Genomic DNA, 22,496 nt, shown 5'->3' with positions numbered 1-22,496 from the left:
GAAACTAAAATTGTATGGTTGCGTCGCAACTGCATTGCGCGCGTTCTGTACACACTATGTTGAATCGACGCGCGTCCAGGCATAGCGACTACATGTCTGTAAAGATTTGGTTCGCCATCTTGAAAATCGTAGCAATTGTTTTCACTACGATCTTGATAATCAGGTTGCGAGCGACTAGCTTTGGCGTGGACGTTGCAATGCGTAAGTCACTTAGCGACTGAATTCGTCAGTTTCCTAAGATTTAAGTTGCCATGTATACGAAGGGCCTTAGTAAAAATAAATGGATTTGCTACATTTTTTTATTTGTTTAATAAGTTAATGTTATAATTAAAAATAGTGTTTAAATTAATCATTATAAAAGCTTAGAATTGCCAAGTGAAATAACCATGAATCTTTTAAATGTAGAAACGCAATAAAATTATATTTATTCACTTATATTTACTTAAACAGTATCGTACTTAATTAGCTTAACATAACTTAGCTTGTTAGACCTCGACGCGACGGCACTAAGAGAGCCTTTGACTTCAACATGGGTATTTATAATTAAAAAATTAAATTCTTATTTATAAAATGTAAAGAAAATTACAAACACTCGATTTATTCCAATGTTTGACATTGTGTAAAAACAAATCGCCATCCCTCTCTTCTTCTTTGAATAAAACAGAGACACCAATGTTTTGTTGCAACTGTAAAGTGGGGTCAAATAAACAAAAAAAATAAAAATTTTATACTATGATATTAAATGATTTTAATCAATGATTTGTTGATTAAAATCATTAAATATTTCACAGTTCGAGACTTTTTCAGAGACCTTTTTTAGTTTAATTTATATTCACCTTTTTACAACTATATCGAAATTTTAATTATGTATTAATATTGAGTTTTTTGGTTAAACTTTTAGTGCTAAAAGGTAAAATTCTGTATACAAAAAAAATAAGCCACTAAAGAGTGATAGTTGTAAAAAAACTCCTTCACAGATTCATTTTTATCTAGCGGCTTTTTCCTTCCTATTGTGGTATCTTCAAGTTGTGACAATAAAAGGCTTTTGTGTGAACCACAAAAGAGTTTCAGCAACAGGTTACAAGAGACAAAAAAAAATCTGACCGCAACCTTTTTAGAAAACTTATAACAATGATAATTAGTGTGGGTGTAGCATGAATAAATTTTGTGACAATCGTCTTCGTATAGTTATCTTCAATTATGTCAACATTAGTATGAGATTATTTGTTTACTTTACGGCCATTGACGCTTCAAAAATGTTAATACAAATTTTGTCGAATACAATAAAATGGCGAGTGTCAGAAGGAGAAAATGATAAAGTTGGCTGATTGTGTATTTAAATTTTTCATCTAATATTGAATAACAACATTTATCCATCCATCATTTGTGAAAGTAAATAGTCTTTCATGTTTATTAACCTACTTCACAATAAGGAGTAATAAAATTATCTGTTGTTAAAACAAACATCAAGTCAGAACATTAATTAGTATTCCGATCGTTCTAGTACTTGATAAACTAACTTCGCTTAGCTTTATTTCTTACTAGCTGTCGCCCGCGACTCCGTCCGCCCGGAATTAAAATAAAACTTTATTCTTATGTGTTTTTCCAGACTACGCTCTTCATCTGTGTCAGATAGCATCAAGACCCGATGAGCCTTTCTGGAGATACTTTCAAACAAACATCCTTCCATCCATCCATGTACACATTCTATTCAATATATATATCAGTAAGATTATCTTCGTCAAAGATAAGGAGTAGAAATGTATTAGCCATGGGTTTCCACTTCCGAAACAGTCATACAAAAACATGTTGTCATCCCGCTTATTTGAATTGAAAAAATTAAGATAACAATATTGTTTACAGGCGTTTTGAAATTTATAATACATGGTTATGCTACACGTGTAGGTACTCATTAAGTATGTTCCTTGCAATTTCAGAATATTCGGTGCTCAACGGAAATTTATCGGCTTAGCGATCAATCGGTCCAATATTATACATTATTCTATGGACTTTATCAATGGTCATTTTATAGACCCAATGGGAAAAATCCCATTGGGCCGATTGATCGATAGGTTGAACGGCCCAACGGGAAACATACAAGTTAACTTATCCTGGAATAGAATAGAATTCATATTTCTTACAACTAATTAGAAAAAATATTTTTATATAATATACTGTATTTATATCTATAATTTCGTTCTCTACTTTCTATATAATGTAACTTACATCTACATTCATTTAGTACAATTGAAGAGACCGAAAGTTTCTAACTTGGGAAAAGTTTCGAGACCTCTCTCATAACAAAACGAAGATCGTACTAAATCAGTGAGGGTTCTTTTACTAACTTTGTTAAGTATATTCTGAAAGAATGAAGAAATAAAAGGAACAACGGTTTAAGAAACATTAACATTTTATGAATAATTTAAAAAAAGAAACAAATACTTATACTAGCTGTCGCCCGCGACACCGTCCGCGCGCAGTTAAAAAAAAATGAAAAATAGATGTTGGCCGATTCTCAGACCTACTGAATATGCTCACAAAATTCCATGAGAATCGGTTAAGCCGTTTCGGAGGAGTACGGTGACGACAACTGTGACACGATAATTTTATATATTAGATGATATATGTTTAAAATGCTACATCAGAACGTCTGAAGGCTTGGAATTGCGCATAATCTTTACTGAATAAGTTTTTCTTTTTTAATTCAGTATGGACGACGCCACAGGCTACTAGTTAGGATATAAATACTAGTTCATTATATTATGACCAACGCGACCACTAAACATTCGCAAACACCAAAGACGTTTCCCATCGAAAAAACCACAAAAGTTTTTTTTTTAAGGAAGAGTATGATTCTTTCGCGGTTGGACTGAGCTTTTACTTGTTTTATGTAAAAACCGATAAAAGCTATAAATACAATTTATCAACACTTCTTATCATTTGTTTATTTTAATCCATTTGTTGATGAATTTGTTTACAATAATAGTGTTTTGGAGGAAAATATATATTTACTACATATCATGTACGAAATGATAGTTAAAAAAAACATGACTTAATGTGCTGTTAAAATATAACAACGAAAAAGCTTTTCTGTATGATATAGTAGCTTTTCTGATAGTATAAAAGGTAGAAGTTTTGTTGAAGTACTCAGGTGAATATTTTCACGAAAATTCGATATTAAGAAATTCTTAGGAAATACGAAGTAAAACTAGAACAATGCTGTGAGCTGACTTGTTCCAAGTTCATTTGTATTTAATGTTCAAAGTAAGTAAGATAGAGCTTTATTCCAATCAAATATTTCTCAGAAAAGCATCAGCAAGCATCATTTGAAAACTGTTTTTTCTCTATTGTTAAAAAACTCTGCAATTTCCGAGTAATTAAAAAAAACACGTCTTGTATCACAGGCACATTTCGATACATGAAACAAAAAGAAGATATAACATAAGTGCGCAACGAAAGAGATACAAGTTAACTCTAACAGATGCCTTTTGGAGTTAATCTTTACTCGACTACCGAACGTTTTTTTAAATTGGTTTTTTTTTGGTTATTTTTGATGATATGTCTTCTTACCTTCATTTATGGGGCATGATAAGTTAGTCAAAACATTGCCTATTATTATCTACGCTACCCCCATTAATTACAAGCAATTTATCTTCGTATATTACAGTACTTTTACTTTGTCGTTATTGAAGATTGTTTTCTTTTACAGATTATTACGTATTTTTCAACCTGAAAAATATTACAATTCAACCGGTAATATTATTTCAGGCGACTGAAATATCTTTTCAGGTATAATACCTTCAGTTTTTTTGTTTGTTTCGTTTTGTATGTACGGTATCGCTGAGTCGTGCTGGCGGGTATTAGGTCAAGTTATCTTTTATACGAAATGGTACAGTAATTTGTTTGTGGGGTTTATACTAAATAATTGTTTTCAAGCTGTACTCATATACTGCAAATATTTGTTTAGAAAAAAACTACGAAATAATAAACTTATTTCCACAAATTGTATATTTTGTTTTCCTTCTTATTAGCTTTGAAAGAAAAAGAGACAGAATTTTTTTAAATACTCCAGGGAAAAAAAAAAAGTAGTAGTACTAAAAAAGCGTAGATGTTTGCGGGTTAAAGCTAGAACTTAATTTATATATTTAATCATAATTAATTTCACAAGTACGGTAAGGTTTGACTCAGTCATAATTCCGGCCGGACGTACTCTTCTCTAAAAAGTCCCGCATGTTCGTGACATGTGTATAATATTCCATTTGCTGTTTCCATACACATAATGTGATTTTCTCGCCTCTCGTTCCTTTTATTATCTAGACTCTTTATTATAAAAGCTGCTAACACACGTCAAAAACATAATATACAAATAATAAATAAAAATAATTATAACAATAAAAAAATAAAAATAACGATAATTGGGTTAATTTATTTACTAATTGGCTAAAGATCAAAGACTTTTGTTTAAGACAGTTACATTTTGTTTTTTATTTATTTTTCCTTAAGTAAAAAAAAAACGTGATTAAAGTGTACAATGTTAGTAAGCAATTTACTGTGGTGCTTAACATTAATATTTGTGACAATTGCCATCGTGTTGACATCGACAATTTTTTTAATAAAATTTGAGCATCGCAGGAACAATACCTGCCGTCGAGTTTCAACACCGGACGACCCGGCAGACCGCCAGGTACCATCCATACCGTCTGGATGGCTGGCATTCCACAACAGTGCGGTTCTCGCGAAATTTTTTGCCGCGCACGGCCGCGTTGTGGAATGGTCTGTCCTCGGTGGTATTTCCAAACCGCTACGACTTAGGGTCCTTCAAGAAGCGAGCGTATCACAATCTCAAAGGCCGGCAACGCATCTGCGATTCCTCTGGTATTGCAGTTGTCCATGGGCGTCGATGAACACCTTGGAGTTCTCACAGCTCGTTTGACTCCTTCTCTTCTATAAAAAAAACGCTTCTATGATCATTCAGTTATCATCGAAATTTCAGGCCGTAATTTGGAAAACGCTTGTGTTATGTGCCGGGACAGCGACAAATGTAATACCGTAGACTCTGCCTATCTCTCCTGGTTCCTGGCGTTATGTTGTTTGTGACAAATTTTTATTATTCTTCGTATTATTACCATTCGTATAATTTCTGTAAGTTTATCTCATAACTACGATAATGTTAATATTCTAAAGCAATATTTCGTTGCAATAAATACGACCTAAACAATCTCTATGAAAATCAAAGTATTCCACATTGAGAGTTATTTTAGGTTAATTTTCTGAATACCGTGATTTTATCGCAGGCGCTTTGAGGGAAGTTTCATTTTCTGGTACATTAGACGAGTCGATCCCAGTATCATGTTCTCTTGTCCCTATTTTTTCAGATATCACCTTACGCAAGCTCGTATTCGGGATATGAAATACGCCATTGTCTCCGAGTCATAAGAAATACTGTGATTAATGTTATATGATATACTGACGTAATACTTTCTCTTGGCCTTAATGTAATTTACTTTTTTATCCGTCTGACTTTACTCGTATAAGGGTGTAATTTTATATTCGTGTAGGTTCCATTATGACCTGTTGTAGCCTTAACAATTAAAATGATTTTGAGGTGGCATTTTATTTAAATGCTGTTCCAGAGTGTTTTTATAACATAAAGCTGCAAGCGAGCAGCAGGAACACTGAGGTGTTCAACGACGCCCATGGACAATGGACATATACCTACAATAAATAAGAAGGGAAACGCAGATGCGTTGATGTTTCATAGAGACCCATTCAGTAGGTTTTTTTGGAACGAAGTTCCTTATCGCGCGTTGTGACAGGGGGTTAGACGGAATTCTTACGAAAAGTTGTCACGACACTTTTTGCTATAGTAAGTATGTTAACGACGAATGAGCGCTACTTCACCATGGCAACGACGTGACAATATATAACGAAAATTCATAGAAATTAAATGTACTTCTTGTGAAGACTTAAGTTTTTTATTCATAGAATAAACATTGGTTCCTTCACTAATTAATCGAAAGGAACTTCGTTCCATCCGGGTGTCCCTTGACACCTCACAAGTTTTTTTTTTTATAGAAACAAAAGATTTCGATTGTAAAATCTGAAACAGGTGTTTAATTGAACTTTATTTTATTGTTAATTAAATAAAATGTATAAATGGTCATCTGTTTGAATATTATTGATTGTTACTATCACGTATTAATATAATAATATTTTTACTTTTCAAAACATTTATTTCTTTACATAACTTGACGCATTACGGAATAAGTTGGTGGAATAACTCCTAAAACACATTACAAAATAATCTCTATGTATGAGGTCAAAGGTTTAGCGATGTTTATTTGTTCATACTGAGCGTACAAAAAGCCCCTCGTCCGTGAATGTTACAAACTTGAAATGTAAATAACTGAATTTTTATACTGTTTTAACGGATGGAATATTTTCGTAAAAAAAAAATTATAAATTGGGGGATTTTTTTAATTAACTAGTGTTGAAGAAGACATAATACGAAATAATTTACTGAATTACCAATTATTGTTTTGTGCTTTTCGCTGTGTCGCATTTTTTGTTTGTTTTTTTTTTATGAAGAATATGGCAACACTTGACTGTTCAATTTGATCATACTTAACGTAATAGTGTGGTCAAAATAAGTTGACACTATTTTGTAATATTCCTGTCTTATAGGAAAGGAATAAATAGGAACTTCTATTATTTTGTAATGTTTTCCCCGCGTAATAAATACGTCACTCAATATTCGCAATGTTTTCGTGCTTTGCAACAAGGCAACAATTACAACTACTCGACCTGTACCACTGTCGATTAACTAACTTTCAGCTAGACACAAATTTAACATAGTTCCCTAAAGTTAAATTACCAACTTACGCTTTCGATACTTGCAATACGCTTTGACGGTATTTGATTATTGTAACATTACTAAAAGCTTCCAAGAAATAGAAACTTAATGAAAATCCGATTTACCGCCTTAATATTTTATCAACATCAACTTGTGAGATAATAGTACATCCTACAGTGAAATGCATGCAAGCCGTTTCAAATAAGAATGTGCATGTACCCGTTTTTGTGAAATAGAAGCTAGTAGAAGAATCTGGAAGTAAATAAAACACAACTATCTGTGTCTAAGATATAAAAATTTAATAATACATATATAAAATTCTCGTGTCACAGTTTTCGTCACCGTACTCCTCCGAAACGGCTTGACCGATTCTCATGAAATTTTGTGAGCATATTCAGTAGGTCTGAGAATCGGCCAACTAGATGTTGGCCGATTCTTCATTTTTTTTTTAACTGCGCGCGAACGGAGTCGCGGGCGACAGCTAGTAAGTTATAAGAAGCTATGTGGTGAAATTTTTCGTTGTAATGTCGAGATGCATGATGAGATTTCTTAGTAAAGAAATTGATGCTTTATTGACTTACCTTACGGACATGTAGCCTCTTGTAAGTCGAAGATAAATCTAGTAATTATGTTACTGTAATTCGTACATTATCAACAAAGCTTTAAGAACAATTGAATACCTAATTCAACGTTCAATTCATTTAATAGAGCGCAAAATTTCAAATGACTTAAAACAGAGATCGTGAACATTTTACTAAAGGAGTGCATGGTACATTTAACCGATGGTTGCACATTACGACAGAACAAGGCTATTAGAACGGCATCGTGATCGAAGCGAGTAATGTAGCAGAAAATAGAATTTCCCCCATTGTATGCCTTCGACAATATCAAGATGAATTGACCGAACTTATTTTCTTTTTATATGCTTTCAAAAACTATTGAAAGATTTATGTTCAAATGTACACTCTTAAATGATTGATTTTTAAATATCTTTGTAAGATGATAAGAAACAAAATTAAGCGTTCATAAGTTGAAGAAATTATAACAAGCATTATGCTACGAAAAAATGTTACGGATCTCTGCTTAAATTAACATGATGTAATAAAACGAGTAAATTCCTTGAGTATTTTTCACTTTGTAAATTGTAAATATTGTAATAAAAGGTATTTCATTCTGACTTCGACTACTTCAGAACATAATTAAAAGAATTTCCTCCAGTTTCCTGTAACAAAAACCCCGGAAAACTGGTTTCCGTTGTTTGCGTGAAATTCAATTAAAAATGCATCTGGGCGAGGCATACCGGCGCATGGTTTCGCTTTTGAAATTCTCTTAATGAATTCTTTTTTGTTTTATTGGTGTTCTAAATTAAAAACGTTAATTAAAAAAATGTCAAGCAACGAGATCACTAATTTAGATAGGATCTTAAAACAACACGTAACATATTCATTTATTCACTTATGTATAAAGGAAAAAGCTTATTAATATAATTTAAAAACAGTTCTATATATCTCTTTATTTAGGTTGAAATTATCTTGAAAGTACATTAACAGATGCTTGTAAAATATTTGTAAAATAAAAGTGACAGAAGAGACAAGACGATTATGTAGAAGTAAAAAATATGTAGGAGTCTTTTAAGGGATTTTTTTTACAGTAATTTTTCAAAGGTAACATTTATTTATTAAACAAATAGAAATAATTCTTCCACCTTTGGACCACTGCAATATATTATCCCGAAATAACATAGGATTTTATTTATTTAAACAACAATTTAAATAACAGCAATAAAATCTGGATATGAAACATTATGTTTTTTTCAATTGAACATTTTAAAGGAAAAATACTCTTTAGGAATATGTATGTTCCGAATGCAAATTTCTCATTCAAGCATTTCTATATCTTGTGAATTTGAAAGATTCATTTTATGCAATGGGAGTGCAGCAATATTTTTCCGAACACTTCCGTCTCAAAGGCATAAATTTTATTGCATATAAGTTATATGCAAACAAAAAATGCAATCCTACGTGTACAATGCTATGTTATAAATTCAAATATCTTGAGATAGAAAATATGATGTAACAAGTTAATTGTGAATTACTATCACAAATGCGCAACGAATATAAATAAGTTTTTTTTTTAAATTAAAGCGCCTTTTCAAATAAAATCTTGTACCCATGGAAAAAAAAGATTGCTATTTTTTCCTACCGTATTGAATTTTGCGAGTAACGTTTATTACGTAAAATATTTACGTAATAAACGCAACAATATAATACTCAAATAATAATTAAAAAATATAATATAAATATAATACTCAAATAATACTCGCAAAAATTCTTGGACTCCATGCATTGAATAAATTTACGCTATAGTTGTTTTTGTTTTATAGCTTCTAATAAAATATTATTTAATAGAATTTTCCGGCCAGTTCAAGGAATAAGTTTTTAAACCGCGTCACGTGAAGAGAGAAGCGCCAATCAATGCCCATGAGCGAGCGCTACGTGAACTAAATACTACGAAACGAAGGTTATTATATAAATTAAAATTGACTTCTCACTTGTAAAAAATATTGCTATACCTGTCATTCTCTTAGAAAAAACTATAAGTTTTTGTATAGATGTACTAAGGTAATTTCGTTTAAAAATTATCCTGGAAGATAAGGTATCTTTATTGTAGATTCAGTTTTACGATGCGACGGTAATTGACTCTATAAATCACCCTTTCCCATGTTTCAGTATAGGTTTTGTCGGATTTTCTTTTTACAATTCCATGAGAGCTCCTAATTAAAGCTGCTTTGTGTAAAACTTTTTTGTTTCCATATAGTGAAGTATAGCAATGTTATTCGCAACAATAATACGTTCAAAATTCAATTGTTCTTTCTTATTTTTTTGTTGGCTGTATATTGTTGATTCCTTTGACTTCGTAGTAATGTATTATGCCAACATATTTTTGTCCCTTAATTCGTATTCAATAAGTTATGTTATTAAATAAAAGCATTAAAAAAATCATTACCTAAATTTGCTTCCGATATTTTTCACGGAAAACTTCTATTCACCGTTCAGAAGAAAAGCATAAAAACATATGTTCTCTTCGGAAACATGTAGCTTTCGAAAGAAATATATTTCCTTGCTTGAATATAAATTACCATCTTAGATATTTCCATTCGTCTACATCGATTGAATTCAAAAAGCTTGTTTCATGCTTTAGACGTAGAATAATATTTTTCAGGGCACTCTAAATGTCCCGAGCGTGTGAGGATCACACGTAACTTTATATTCTGTGGCATGAACTGTATAAAATAAAGCCGGCTACACTCGTTCAGTTTAAACTGAACAGTTGGACTGTTCAATTCAATCGTATGAATAACTATGTTTGTAACAAGCATTGTAACTATCAGATATACTGTACAGTTTTCAGTTTATCCCACACACTTACATTTTAACTGAATATTCGGACTGTTCAGTTAAAACTGAAGGTGTGTGTATCTAGCTTATTTAGGTGGTATACTGTTGGAGTTCTTTCAATTTTATCATTCGTTAAACCGTTCCGGTGATACCTTCGAGCACACACCCATCTATGCGAAGCTTTGTTTAACGTTACCACGAATTACGCGTGGTACCTTTACTTATGGTATCTAAGTTTGGTGAAATCTGACTACAATGTTTATAAGAGAATTATTTATCGTTCACGACTCTGTCCGAGCGGAATTTTTTAAAAAAAAACTTACTAACTAGCCTATGTGTTCTTCCAGACTACGTTCTACATATGTGCCAAATTTCATCATCATCCGTTTAACCGGTCCGGAGATACCTTCAAACAAACATTCATCTATCCATCCATCTTTACTTTCACATTTATAAGATTTAAATGTATACGTTTTCGTCCAATGTTAGAAATTTGATCATATTTTTTTTTAATTTATGATTGCACACCCGCCCCACATTAACTTTAACTGTGTCAAATTACACGTTCATGCGGCGTAATTTCCTTTTCCAAAAGGGTACAACGTTTTTGCATCACGTTTTTTAACATGATGATTTTATGTTACTTATTTATCTTTAAACTAGTTTTTGCCCGCGACTCCATACGCGAGGAATTAAAAAATTAGCCTATGTGTCCTTCCAGACTATGTTCTACATCTATGCCAAATCCAATCATCTGATTGGATTTGTCTAGAACGGTTCAACGTATCTACGTTGAACCGTTCTGAAGAAACGTAGTAACAAACTTTCATCCATACAACCATTCGTATTTATAATGTTAGTAAGAGTAAAATTGTTATGAAATAACTTTTTAATGATATAATATTTTAGTTTTTTTTTATTTTTTTATTTTAGTTTTGTATTAAGTAATTTAAATATTGTAGAGTTCTATTATGTTAATAAATTTACTAGAGTAATCCATTGGTCTTACTAACAACGTATTTAAGTTTTCACACCATACTCCTCTGAAATGGCTTGACTGATTTTTCTGAAATTTTATATGCATACTTAGTAGGTCTGAGAATCGGCTACTATCTATTTGGGGTATGGAACCCCTAATAGGTTTCTTTCACTGCACGCGGACGGAGTCGCGGGTGACAGTATGTCTAATATAAAATATAAAATTCTCGTGTCACAGTTTTCGTCACCGTACTCCTCCGAAACGGCTTGACCGATTCTCATGAAATTTTGTGCGCATATTCAGTAGGTCTGAGGTCGTTTTTTTTTTTAACTGCGCGCGGACGGAGTCGCGGGTGACGGTATATTTGTGTATATAATTGTTTCACGTCTCGATATTTTAAGGTGAAAATTGTTAAGAATTTGTGATAGACGAATTGTAGGTATATTTAGAATGACGGTCAAGAGGTCGAAGTACTTCAATGAAGTGTACTTTTACCTCAGTTCTGAACATCGATCGTAGCTACCTACAACCTCTATTAATTTGTGATTTAAAATTCACTGTAAATCGAATATTTAACTCTTGACCTCCTTTTGTTTATATCTGGCTCAAAGTTGACATAATAAAAATGAAAAAAAAAAACATTTGTTTGTAAAAAAAAATCTAATATAAAAACACGGACATAGTTTAAAAAGGTATTTTATAATTATTTCTACCTACGTACCTTAAATTTAAAAGATCAACTACCTAAAATATTCGATGTAAGAAGACGGCGGAAAAGACCTAATAAATTTGTAAACATTTAAGATTTCTTTTATCTTTTTCCAGCTGTAACCAGTAACTTGCACGTCGAGTTGACAGTTGATCCACCAGTAGTCATTAAGGATATACCAGTCACGCTTATCTGTTCAAGAAATATAGAAGACGAAGAGGTGTACACAGTGAAATGGATTCGAGGAACCCACGAGTTCTTTCGATACACACCAGGAGATAAGCACCCTTTTAAACAATTCGGTATACGAGGATTGTCAGTCAATGTAAGTAAATCTAAAAATATTACACAATAAATCTATGGTTTCTTTATAAGGAAGGGCAGTATTAGGTGTACTCTTAACTAATGAGCATGCGTAGATTTATAAATGTGGCAGAGGCGAAAGAGGTGAGCTAGAAAGACGACAAATAGAAATCAATATCTGCTTAACTCTGTAAGTCACGATCATTAGTTGTGAAGCCGAAGTTTAGTACAGCGGTTTAGATTTTTATATAAGTACCTTGGTTAATTTTAAATTACATACACTTTGTATCAGTCATTAATATAAAGCAAAGTATTTTGACCGAGCCTTTTGGTATTCCATCATACTTCATATACATCGTATATCCTGTGGAATATAAGAAATGACAAAACAATGCAAAATACACCACAAGAGACGAGAATTCTATCAACTACAATTGTATTTGTATGAAAAGGTAACAGGTTCAAAGCGTAATTCAGTCGTAACGGCTGGTTTCAATATAAAGAAAAATTGTCGAAGCGTACCTGATGCAAGGAATTCGAAATTCATATTGGACTGGATTTTGTTCAACGAATTTCGTATTACAAATTCGTGTGTTTTGTATGTGATTAAATTATGTCAATATATAAATAACGAAATATCACACAAAGTTAAGGAAAGTTATACAAAATTAAGTCAGTTCTTCAATCATCTATAGTCTTTGTTTTAAAAGATAAAGAAGACATATTGGTCTATTGCATTATTGGAGATTAACATGGTTATGCTCTTTTTAATTATTCAAGTGTGTGGTATGTGAGATAAAGTTTCAGGAATAGTATTTCTTATAGAGGGTTATAAATGAGCCAGCGGGTTACCTGATATTAAATTGATCGCTAACACAAAGCTATAAAAAAAACTAATTAGTTTTAAATACCTTTGATGATATGAGTAGATGATGAACAAAAAAGATTTTAACTGCCAGTTCGCAAGGTTAAATTGGAGTTTAAGGTTTAATTGAAGAAATCTACATTAAAGTAATGGTTAAATATCTATCTAATACTTTAATAATATGAGTACCTCAGTAGTTTATATTAAGTAAGTATTTTAAGCGGAGGTCTTTTTTTATAATAACAATTTGTATTTCTTCAATTTCAGACAAACGGCTCAAATGGAACTCATGTCATGGTGAAGTTTTTCGAACACGAACTATCAGGTGACTTTAGTTGCGAAGTCACTTCGGAGTCGAGTTTTATCACAAAAAATGACACCAAGTTCATTGAGGTTATCTGTAAGTATTGTTTTACCCGATTTCTAAATTAATTTCACGGTTAGTTCTAGCTTCGAAGATTGTATAGTCCTTTTTAAATATCTTCGTAGCCCAAGGTCATCGGCGCACTGCGCAGTACCCTTACTCCGCATTCCGCTACGAACCGCTACGTCTAAAATTATGGTCTGTACAGCGACTCGCGCGAAGTATAGAGCCGCCAATATATCTGAAAACTACTATACTCTAAATGAATTGATGCTTTATTACGTAACTTTTTAAATAAAAATGATTGCAAGTAGATATTCAGAAATACTATTTTTGTAAAAAAAAAATATGGTTATGGATTATTTTAATTAAGTCAATTACAATAACAATGTAAAGGAGAAAAAATGATCATTCATGATCGCTATTACATTTTTATTTCCATATAAGGTTGACTGCAGACGTGAATTTCTTATAATTTGATAATCACTTACTACACGTCTCGACTTAAATGTAGTTTGTACACAGCTTTACGAATCCTACTACTGCACTAACATGAACAACAGCACAAACAATAACGCATGATATACGTGTATAGCCTTCCGATCGTTCAATATCTTAGGACAGCGTGATTTAGTGTCATAATTTGATTCTGTATTGAACTATAAATCTACACCCGTGTCGTTGTAACGAGTGTTTACGTCTAAATACTTCACATTACTTTAGCTATCTGATTTATATCATTTAGTGTTGCCTTTAATAGCTGGAAATTATTTTAAATTTTAAATTAATGTTTTGAAATATCTCCAAATAGAGACAAATTAAACACCGCCTTCTTTCGGAAGTCACATGGAGAACACATGAACATAAATAGTTGATTCGACCGAGAAGTGGGAAATTCTATGCGTCCCCTGGTCCGTCTATTATAGATAGGCAACGTATCTGCAATTGCGGAAGTCTATGGGTAGCGTTCACTTCGCTATTTCGGGGAATTGAGGTGGTCTTTTACTCGTTTTATTCGTTTGTCATCTTGTGACAACAAAAAATCGCCATCACAAAATGTTAAATTAAACTGCCTGCCTTAACACCGATACAAAACATATAATTATATTAATACGTGAAGCAAAAACTTTGCACTTTTTAAGAACAACGCAAACAGATGAAAGTGGAATTTGAAACAGATAAAGATAATAATTAGAAGAAGTGCTTAAGTTATTTTTAATAAAAAAAAAATCATTGATTATGAACTATGGTCACAATTCGACCTATGGGCGACTTCTAATAATCATGATCTTTTGAGGAAAAAAAAAATCGATAACAATATTTTGTGCAGATGTTACAAACATTGAAAACTCACGATAATATTTCGACGTCCCCATGGAATAATCCTGTAATGCATTCCTACCGGGTTCTTGCTTTTCCGTCGAATTGGGCATCTAAAGGTCCTATTACACGTTGTGATTTTTTTTTATATTTTTCTTAATGTTAATTGCGGAGATAAAAAGTCATTATCGAAACAGATTTTTTTTACTTCCGGTATTATAATTTTTCCTTCATAGCACAGAATACGCCCGGAATACATGAATGAAAATTAAATAGAATGAAGCTATAAAAATTAGCTTTGTTTTGGTATCTAAAAGATTCTTGTACAATAATTATTGACGAAATTATTAAAGAAATACGGTTTTTTGCTTCTCCTGAAAAATTTGATTTTTCCTATTACGGGGTTATTCGGTGGGGGCGTCGATTTGGTATGTTAAGAATAATATGAAATCGAACAATTTTACAATTGTACATGGTAAAATGTAAAATAGACCACGGACAACAAACAATATCAATTTATATTCTGCATCGTATTCTGCGAACGTAGCAATAGGATTGTCTAGAGCAAATACTGCTTCTCAAATATTCGCCGTATTTTCTACTGTCTTTATAAGATTTGATGCTTCAAAGCATAAAAAAATTTTACATATTTAATTTAAGTGTCTTCAGATTTATTGCCTTGCTTCGTTCTACAAATGCCTGTTTCTTTTTTTATTATTATGTTATAAAGTTTTTAATTAAATAATTATTTGTAAATTTACAGCTTTACCTCCCTACGATCCAATACTGAAGACTAACGAGGACCGATACAAGCCCGGAGATGAACTGATAGCGAATTGCACCTCAGGCCCCGCGAAACCTATACCAAATCTTACAATATCTGTCAACGATGAACCGGTTGGTATTAATATTAAAATCAAGAATTATTGATATGAATATCATCTGCCAGAAAACGATATTAAATAAAGAATTATTGAAAGAAAACCTGCAAAGATATTGTTATGTGGTAACAATATCTTTGCAGGTTTACTAGCTTTGTGTTTTCGTAAAGCGAGACGAATCTATTCATTACATTAATTCTATTGAAAAGCACTCGCAATTCATTTAATTCCTTCATATTTCATTCTCGTGGATGTCCTGCCAACTGTCAAAACTCTGCTACATTCCCTCATTATGGGTACTTGGCTCAACACGTATTATTAATTCCTACATTTAAAGAACCACTTCTTTTCTAATCAAGTTATCTTTCATGCAATCTATTGATATTGTTTTCACAATCAACAATTAGTACTATATAATTACTGTTGTTAGCATCTTTATTTTCGGTTTCCAGCTTCGCCCTTTAAGCACCACGTGGCTTTCTTCATACGACAGAGCGCGAGCTGTTGTCAAGGTCAAGCTGACTCCGGCGCACTTCTCCGCCGGTTTACTGAGGCTGTCATGTCGCGCCTCCATCTATGACGTCTACGCGAGAAAGCGAAACGTGGACTTCTTTGCGCCTAATAACGGCCCTAGGCCGGAGAGAAGTAAGGCTCAGTGGAAATTTTCAAAAAATTTTGTTTATGAATTTTTAAACAGTCTTATTTTTTGTTTTGGATAAGTGAAAGTTTGGACAAGCGATTATAATGTGACGTTATCCGATGCGATAAAATTGTCAATTAATGGATATATTTATCAGTAGAATTGAATGTGAAGTGTGAATTATGTCGGACTAGTGCCAACTATCACACAATTTTCAATGATTCATTATATCAAATTGTTCACGTCTCTTTGTAGGGAGAAAATTCAAATAGGATGACTATCAGAGATGTATGAAAGAGTGACATTATGTGACGACACTTCGTCGAGAAAAAGGGTAGGATGGATGACGTTACTCGTTTGATAACGGTGTCAACATGTACTATTTATTGACGTGTTATTTCGAAGTATAATATTGTAATGTTATCAATCTTCTCTATTTCAGTAACACATAACAGCGGCGCATCTTCCTGCTTTCTAAATTGGTTCCTGATGTTGTTTTTATTATTTTTACCTATGGTTCTTTGTCAAGATTATGAAGAATTGTTAGAAACTGCGCCGAGTGATGCGTTCCAATACTATGATGAAGAAAGTGAAATGAACGCAATGATATCTGCTATTGGAGGTTAGAATATCGGTTAATATATTATAACGAATTTAGTATATAAAAATGAATTTAGCAAATTAAATTTTATTATCTAATAAGATACTTGTATTGAAAGACATTGTTGTCTCTGGTTACACCTCTGATACCATTGATTCTATATTCTACCGGACAGGCTATAAGCCGTGATATTCTGTGCCTATTTGATTTTCGTCATGTTGACGGTAACAGCTGGTAGTGATATTGGAAACTCGAACTAACAAGCCGACAGTTACTTCAACTGGCGCTTTTAAGTCCTGACGAAGCAAAAGCTGACATTTTCAAGCAGCGCCTTGTTCAGATATACTATAGAGGTCAATGATTGAAACAGGTATCGCTGCAGTTCTACAGTTAAACTTTACTTACGTCTGTCACTTGATTTTTAAAATAGATAATTTTTAATTAATTTATTAAATAACTTCTAAGTTTTAATAATATAAGTCACAATGTCATATAAGAAATGAGCACATAATAATCACGTACGAAACAAAATCACCATTTAAAATTAAGTTAAATAAAGATTAAATATTAGAAAAAAGTATGGTTGTCATGAAAATGTGAATAATAATAGTAAATATATTGTGTGTACGATATGTATAAAAATTACATTGTCTAATATTGTGTGTATCAACTATAGTGCGACAAACTTATTTGACCCGACAAGACAGTTGGTTGTGCAGAAAATACGTAAAATATATATGCGGATAGAAAATTACTTAGTAGAAAAATACACGGAGACAGTTATAGTCAAACAAGGATATCTGGCCCGATGAGAATGTCGCTGCTGTCACGATAAGGTCTGTCAGAAAATAATATAAAAAATACATAGGCACAGAAGATTATAGGCATAAAAGAAAAAAACTTGAGAGGTATCAAGGGACACCCGGATGGAACGAAGTTCCTTTCAATTAATTAGTGAAGGAACCAATGTTTATTCTATGAATAAAAAACTTAAGTCTTCACAAGAAGTACATTTTATTTCTATGAATTTTCGTTATATATTGTCACGTCGTTGCCATGGTGAAGTAGCGCGCAAAAAGTGTCGTGACAACTTTTCGTAAGATTTTTTTCTATTTTTACCCCTGACAGTAAGATAGCACAAAAACTGCGATCGCCCAAAGACCGTATTCCGTTTGAAACACCCGGTGTCTACAAAATCAACTGCAGCTGCGGCAGCTCGTATATAGGACAAACCAAGCGCACCATCACCAGTCGCATAAAGGAACATATACGAGCTGTTAAAAACAACGATCCTCAGAAGTCGGCTATAGCTGAACACCTTTTGGACCCCTCCACCAATCACTGGATTGAACTTCATAGTCCCCAGGTACTATCGACAGAACGCCACTACATACCAAGATTGGTAAGAGAAGCGATTGAAATTGCTAAATGCAAAAACTTCAATCGCGAAGATGGGTTTAAATTGTCGAGTGCCTGGAATCCAGTGATCCAGTATTACAACAAGACTGGACAGCAACCGACTTCGAGTACGCGCACAAATGTGGACACAGTGAGTGTAGTTTGTCGACAAACAAAAATAACATCGAGTGCGGACTTAATGTGCAGTGAGAACGCGGACAGTGGTAGTGGTCGCCGAATCAGGAAGAAGGTAGACCGATACGGCTATCTTTAACATTTTTTACACTACCGCACAACACCAGTCAACCCGTGAACATGGCGCATGCAACTGTGCCGAAATATCGGGAGCTCAAACAGCCCAATCGTGGTAAGAATCCCGTTTCTTACGAACATTATATTAGATTTTTTTTCTGTCCAAAAATATGAACTGACAGCTACAGTACGAAGTGGACTTTGTGAATTTCTTTAATTTGACAAGGTCGCTAGTGAGCTGCCTTAATTTAGTTTGGTTTCTACACCCCGGGTTAAATAAATTTGTCGGTCTATGTTATGTTCATGTAAAAATGTTTTTTTTTTTTTCATAAAATACAGTAAAGAATTTTTCAATCGAATGTAATTAATCTAAAAAGTATTTTAAATAATCTGAGATAAAGAGGTGCGAAAATATAAGTATGATCATATTAAATAAAAATGAGTTTAAGGCTTTTAAGGTTGAATCAGATTACACAAGTTTCAGTTAATTTATATTTATTGTACAAGTTATGTTAATTGTATATTAAAAAAATGATCTTAAACATATTTCATCTTATAAGTAAATAAATTTGCCTTAATATCCATCTTGAATAAAGAAAAAAATATATGTTGAGAATAACGCCATCTAGTTGAAAATTACAAAACATAATCCCGTATTTATTTTACCAGTTTCAGATATAGTATGTAAATTGAAAGTGTGTTTTCAATTGTTAAACATGTATTACAATCTTTTCTCATTTATTAATGTGTTAATGAACTGTTGCTATGCAATATAATATAACGATTTTCGATTGAGAAGTGACTATATTCAATAACTCGTGGTATAATATCTTCGATAATAAGTATAAGTGTTTTTAAATATCTTAGCGGTTCTGCGCAACTACACCTAAAATTCTATTCTGAGCATCAAGTCGCGCGTTGATTCGAGCCGTCAAGATGTTTGAAAATACGATATCAAGTTAGCGTATAGCGCTAGTGGTTGAAGGAAAGCGTAGTGCTTTGCCCCAAACTCGCATCAGTTTGCCATGAAATTTTTGATGGCAATGTATATAGAAGTATGTACATTGTTAGTTTATTTTTATATAATACATAATGTAAATTATGATGATCTCTTTTTGTTGTAATATTTTTATCACAACATATATTAAGTAAAAAAATAATAAATATTGTTTTATACTACCCTAAGTTTAGTCAATTAGTTCGATACATTATAGAATTTTATATTTGTTGAATTCAATTTTTAATCGTTTAGTTAAAACTGAATGAGTTAAAAACATTAACAAGCATAGAAGTTATGTCCAAAATGTTTGCGTTTCAATAAAATTGATATATGTATTAATATTAGTTAAGTTGAAACAAAGAAGAAAATTATCGTAAAATTATTAGAATGATGACATAATTGTATAATTATTATTTTTATTAAAATAATCACATTTTATCACATCATTGAAAAAGTTTGTTGCACTTAACAATAACTGAAATTATCACAATCATTAAATATTAAAATTATGTTTGTGTTATGTATTTTATAAATAAATAAAAAAAGACGTAAAAAAGTTTCCATGTTGATTATTTTATCATATGAACATAATATTAAAAATAATCTATCAATAAATTAAATAAAATTTAATAAATGAAACGTGTTTTGAAAAAATAACATAACTAAATGTTAATAGGCTCCTATTAAAAGAAAATTCGTCTTACATATTCATGAAATGTCCTTGATTTTAAATTATAGGAATTTAATTTCCTTTTTTCTAATTAACACATCACTGTCCTAACTATGAATATCATTGTAACACATCACAAATTGGATTTATTTTAGCAGGCTGTGTTAAGGCGATATATAGGTATATATATATTTTACTATTAGGCCACAAACGAGGAAGCAACCACCAGAATTCGCCAATTGCAGATGCATTGCCATACATATACATATCAACGGAGAAGAAGATGCACAGAAAGAGAATATTATCACTTACTATGTGTACCCTTCTTCAATCAAATATTGGTGTTAGTAGAGAGGAGTATGATTCAACTTGACATATGATCATAAATCCATTCAATATAAGGGCCGATCGGTGCAACAATACCGGTAATATCTCCAGGTCTTTTTACATTTTTATCATAGCAGTACATTGATAAGTCACTGACTCCCAATATTCCGACAATACCGGAGGGATGTATGAGAGGTCCACCAGTGTCACCGGGGCACGTTGTAGCTACTTGTCCACATTTAGATGCCAAGCATAACGCAGGCTCCAGTAAACCCCCATTCAAACATCTCGAAATTAATACTTTGAGTATTTGCAACGGCTTTTTAAGCATTAATGTATCATGGGTTTCGGTTATACCAGTAGGATTCTTTTGCATAGTCAATCCATAACCAGCAAATATAGCTTCATGTCCATAGAGGGAGAAGAAATCTACAGCGCTTAATTTGATGTAATTCTCTAAATCCATGGGCGTTGTTTTCATCAGACCTACATCGTTCTTTATGATCGGGTTACTGTTATAGTCGTCGAATGTGTATGAAAATAGAGGATGTGTAATAATTGAAATTACGTCACTGAAAGAGCCTTCTATCCAGGGCGAGTCGTCAACGTGGCCGTGTCTTATTATCAACTTCTCAACGGTATAAGGAGCACCAAGAAAGAAGAAATTCAAGTCGTTCAAACAATGAGCGGCCGTTAGTGCCCACGTCGGAGACAGTGCAACCGAGCTACAAACATGATCATGTTTTGCCACAATAGTATTATTGTTAGTAAAATTTGCAATATGTTGTACTTCTAAGCGAACAACATATGGATAATCTTCACTGCTCTCTCCGCCAATAACCCTCAATGGTAGTTTCTTACCGGAACATTCAATCGTGAATAACATGAAAATAAGCAGCATTTCCACTACAACTGGTCAAAGGATCAAAAAATTTTATTCTTCACCCTCCAATTCGATTTAAATTAAAATAAAACTTATTGCATTACATCAAGCCATAAATTTTTATTGCAAATTTTGTATATTTATGAAATGAGTCGAAGAAATTTAGAGTTGGACAGTGTATGTACAATAAATATAGCAAATTCGTAAAATATTTTATTATCTATGCATTCCATTTCATTCAGATAATGTAAGTAAATTATGTCTCGCCTAACTATGAAAATTCTTGTAAGATAATTATCTAAGTACGTAACCCAGTACCTTAAGTAACTCAGTACCCAGAAAATATCCGACAAGAATACTATTTGCAGTTTCAAAAGAATAACCCAGGAAACTAGTTCTCATCAGCATGACTTTTAAATGTGAATAATTTATATTTCTATTACCATATCTTTTTCAGTATGAAAGCTTGGGAGAGAGTGGTGGACGGAAGAATAAGAGAGGAGAGTGAGGTAACTCGGAACCAATTTGGGTTTACACCAGGATGGGGGACTACGGATGCCATTTTTGCTATTCGCCAACTTTGCGAGAAATATAGGCGTGTGCATAAAAACCTGCACATGGTGTTTGTAGACCTCGAAAAAGCATACGATAGGGTTCCGAGGAAGGTTTTGTGGTGGGCTTTGAAAGTGAAAGGAGTGCCTGAGAAATACCTGCAGCTTATTCGTGCTATGTATTGTCGAGCCAATACACACATCCAGTCCGCTGTTGGCGATAGTGACACGTTTGGTGTCTCGGTAGGCCTACACCAGGGTTCGGCTTTAAGTCCGTATCTCTTCCTCCTGGTAATGGATGCGCTAACGTCAGACATACAGGAGGAAGCACCCTGGTGTATGCTTTATGCTGATGACATCGTGCTTGTCGGGGAGGATGAATGCGAGGTGCAGAGCAGGTTGGAAAAATGGCGAGATAAATTGGAGAGAGCTGGTCTTAAAATCAGCAGAACCAAAACTGAACATTTGTTCTGCGATTTTGGTGGTCCGACCAGCTTTTCTC

The 22,496-nt window shown here is 32.8% G+C and overlaps 2 protein-coding genes across 2 annotated transcripts in view; one reads left to right on the top strand and one right to left on the bottom strand.

Annotated features, from left to right (window-relative positions):
• The window catches only part of LOC106712857, a 36,025-nt gene extending 18,883 nt beyond the window's left edge, over positions 1–17,142 (top strand). The window contains exons 2-6 of the mRNA XM_014505514.2: positions 12,056–12,264; positions 13,375–13,507; positions 15,555–15,688; positions 16,125–16,317; positions 16,755–17,142. Coding sequence (XP_014361000.2) covers positions 12,056–12,264; positions 13,375–13,507; positions 15,555–15,688; positions 16,125–16,317; positions 16,755–16,939 — 854 coding nt within the window. The 3' untranslated portion in view covers positions 16,940–17,142. The remainder of the gene's footprint in view (positions 1–12,055; positions 12,265–13,374; positions 13,508–15,554; positions 15,689–16,124; positions 16,318–16,754) is intronic.
• A 3,439-nt stretch (positions 17,143–20,581) lies between these two features.
• LOC106712859 (transmembrane protease serine 5) lies at positions 20,582–21,460 on the bottom strand. Its single transcript, XM_014505517.2, has one exon. It carries the CDS (start codon positions 21,444–21,446, stop codon positions 20,598–20,600), a length of 849 nt encoding a protein of 282 aa, XP_014361003.2. The 5' UTR covers positions 21,447–21,460; the 3' UTR covers positions 20,582–20,597.
• Between the last annotated feature and the right edge of the window lie 1,036 nt (positions 21,461–22,496).

This window comes from Papilio machaon, chromosome 9, assembly GCF_912999745.1.
Source record: "Papilio machaon chromosome 9, ilPapMach1.1, whole genome shotgun sequence".
Lineage (NCBI taxonomy): Eukaryota > Metazoa > Arthropoda > Insecta > Lepidoptera > Papilionidae > Papilio > Papilio machaon.
This window is presented reverse-complemented; position numbering and strand designations above follow the sequence as displayed.

What these genes read in the sequence shown, in the direction of transcription:
- LOC106712859 (XM_014505517.2), bottom strand. Translation starts at nt 21,446, where the DNA reads ATGTTATTCACGATTGAATGTTCCGGTAAGAAACTACCATTGAGGGTT.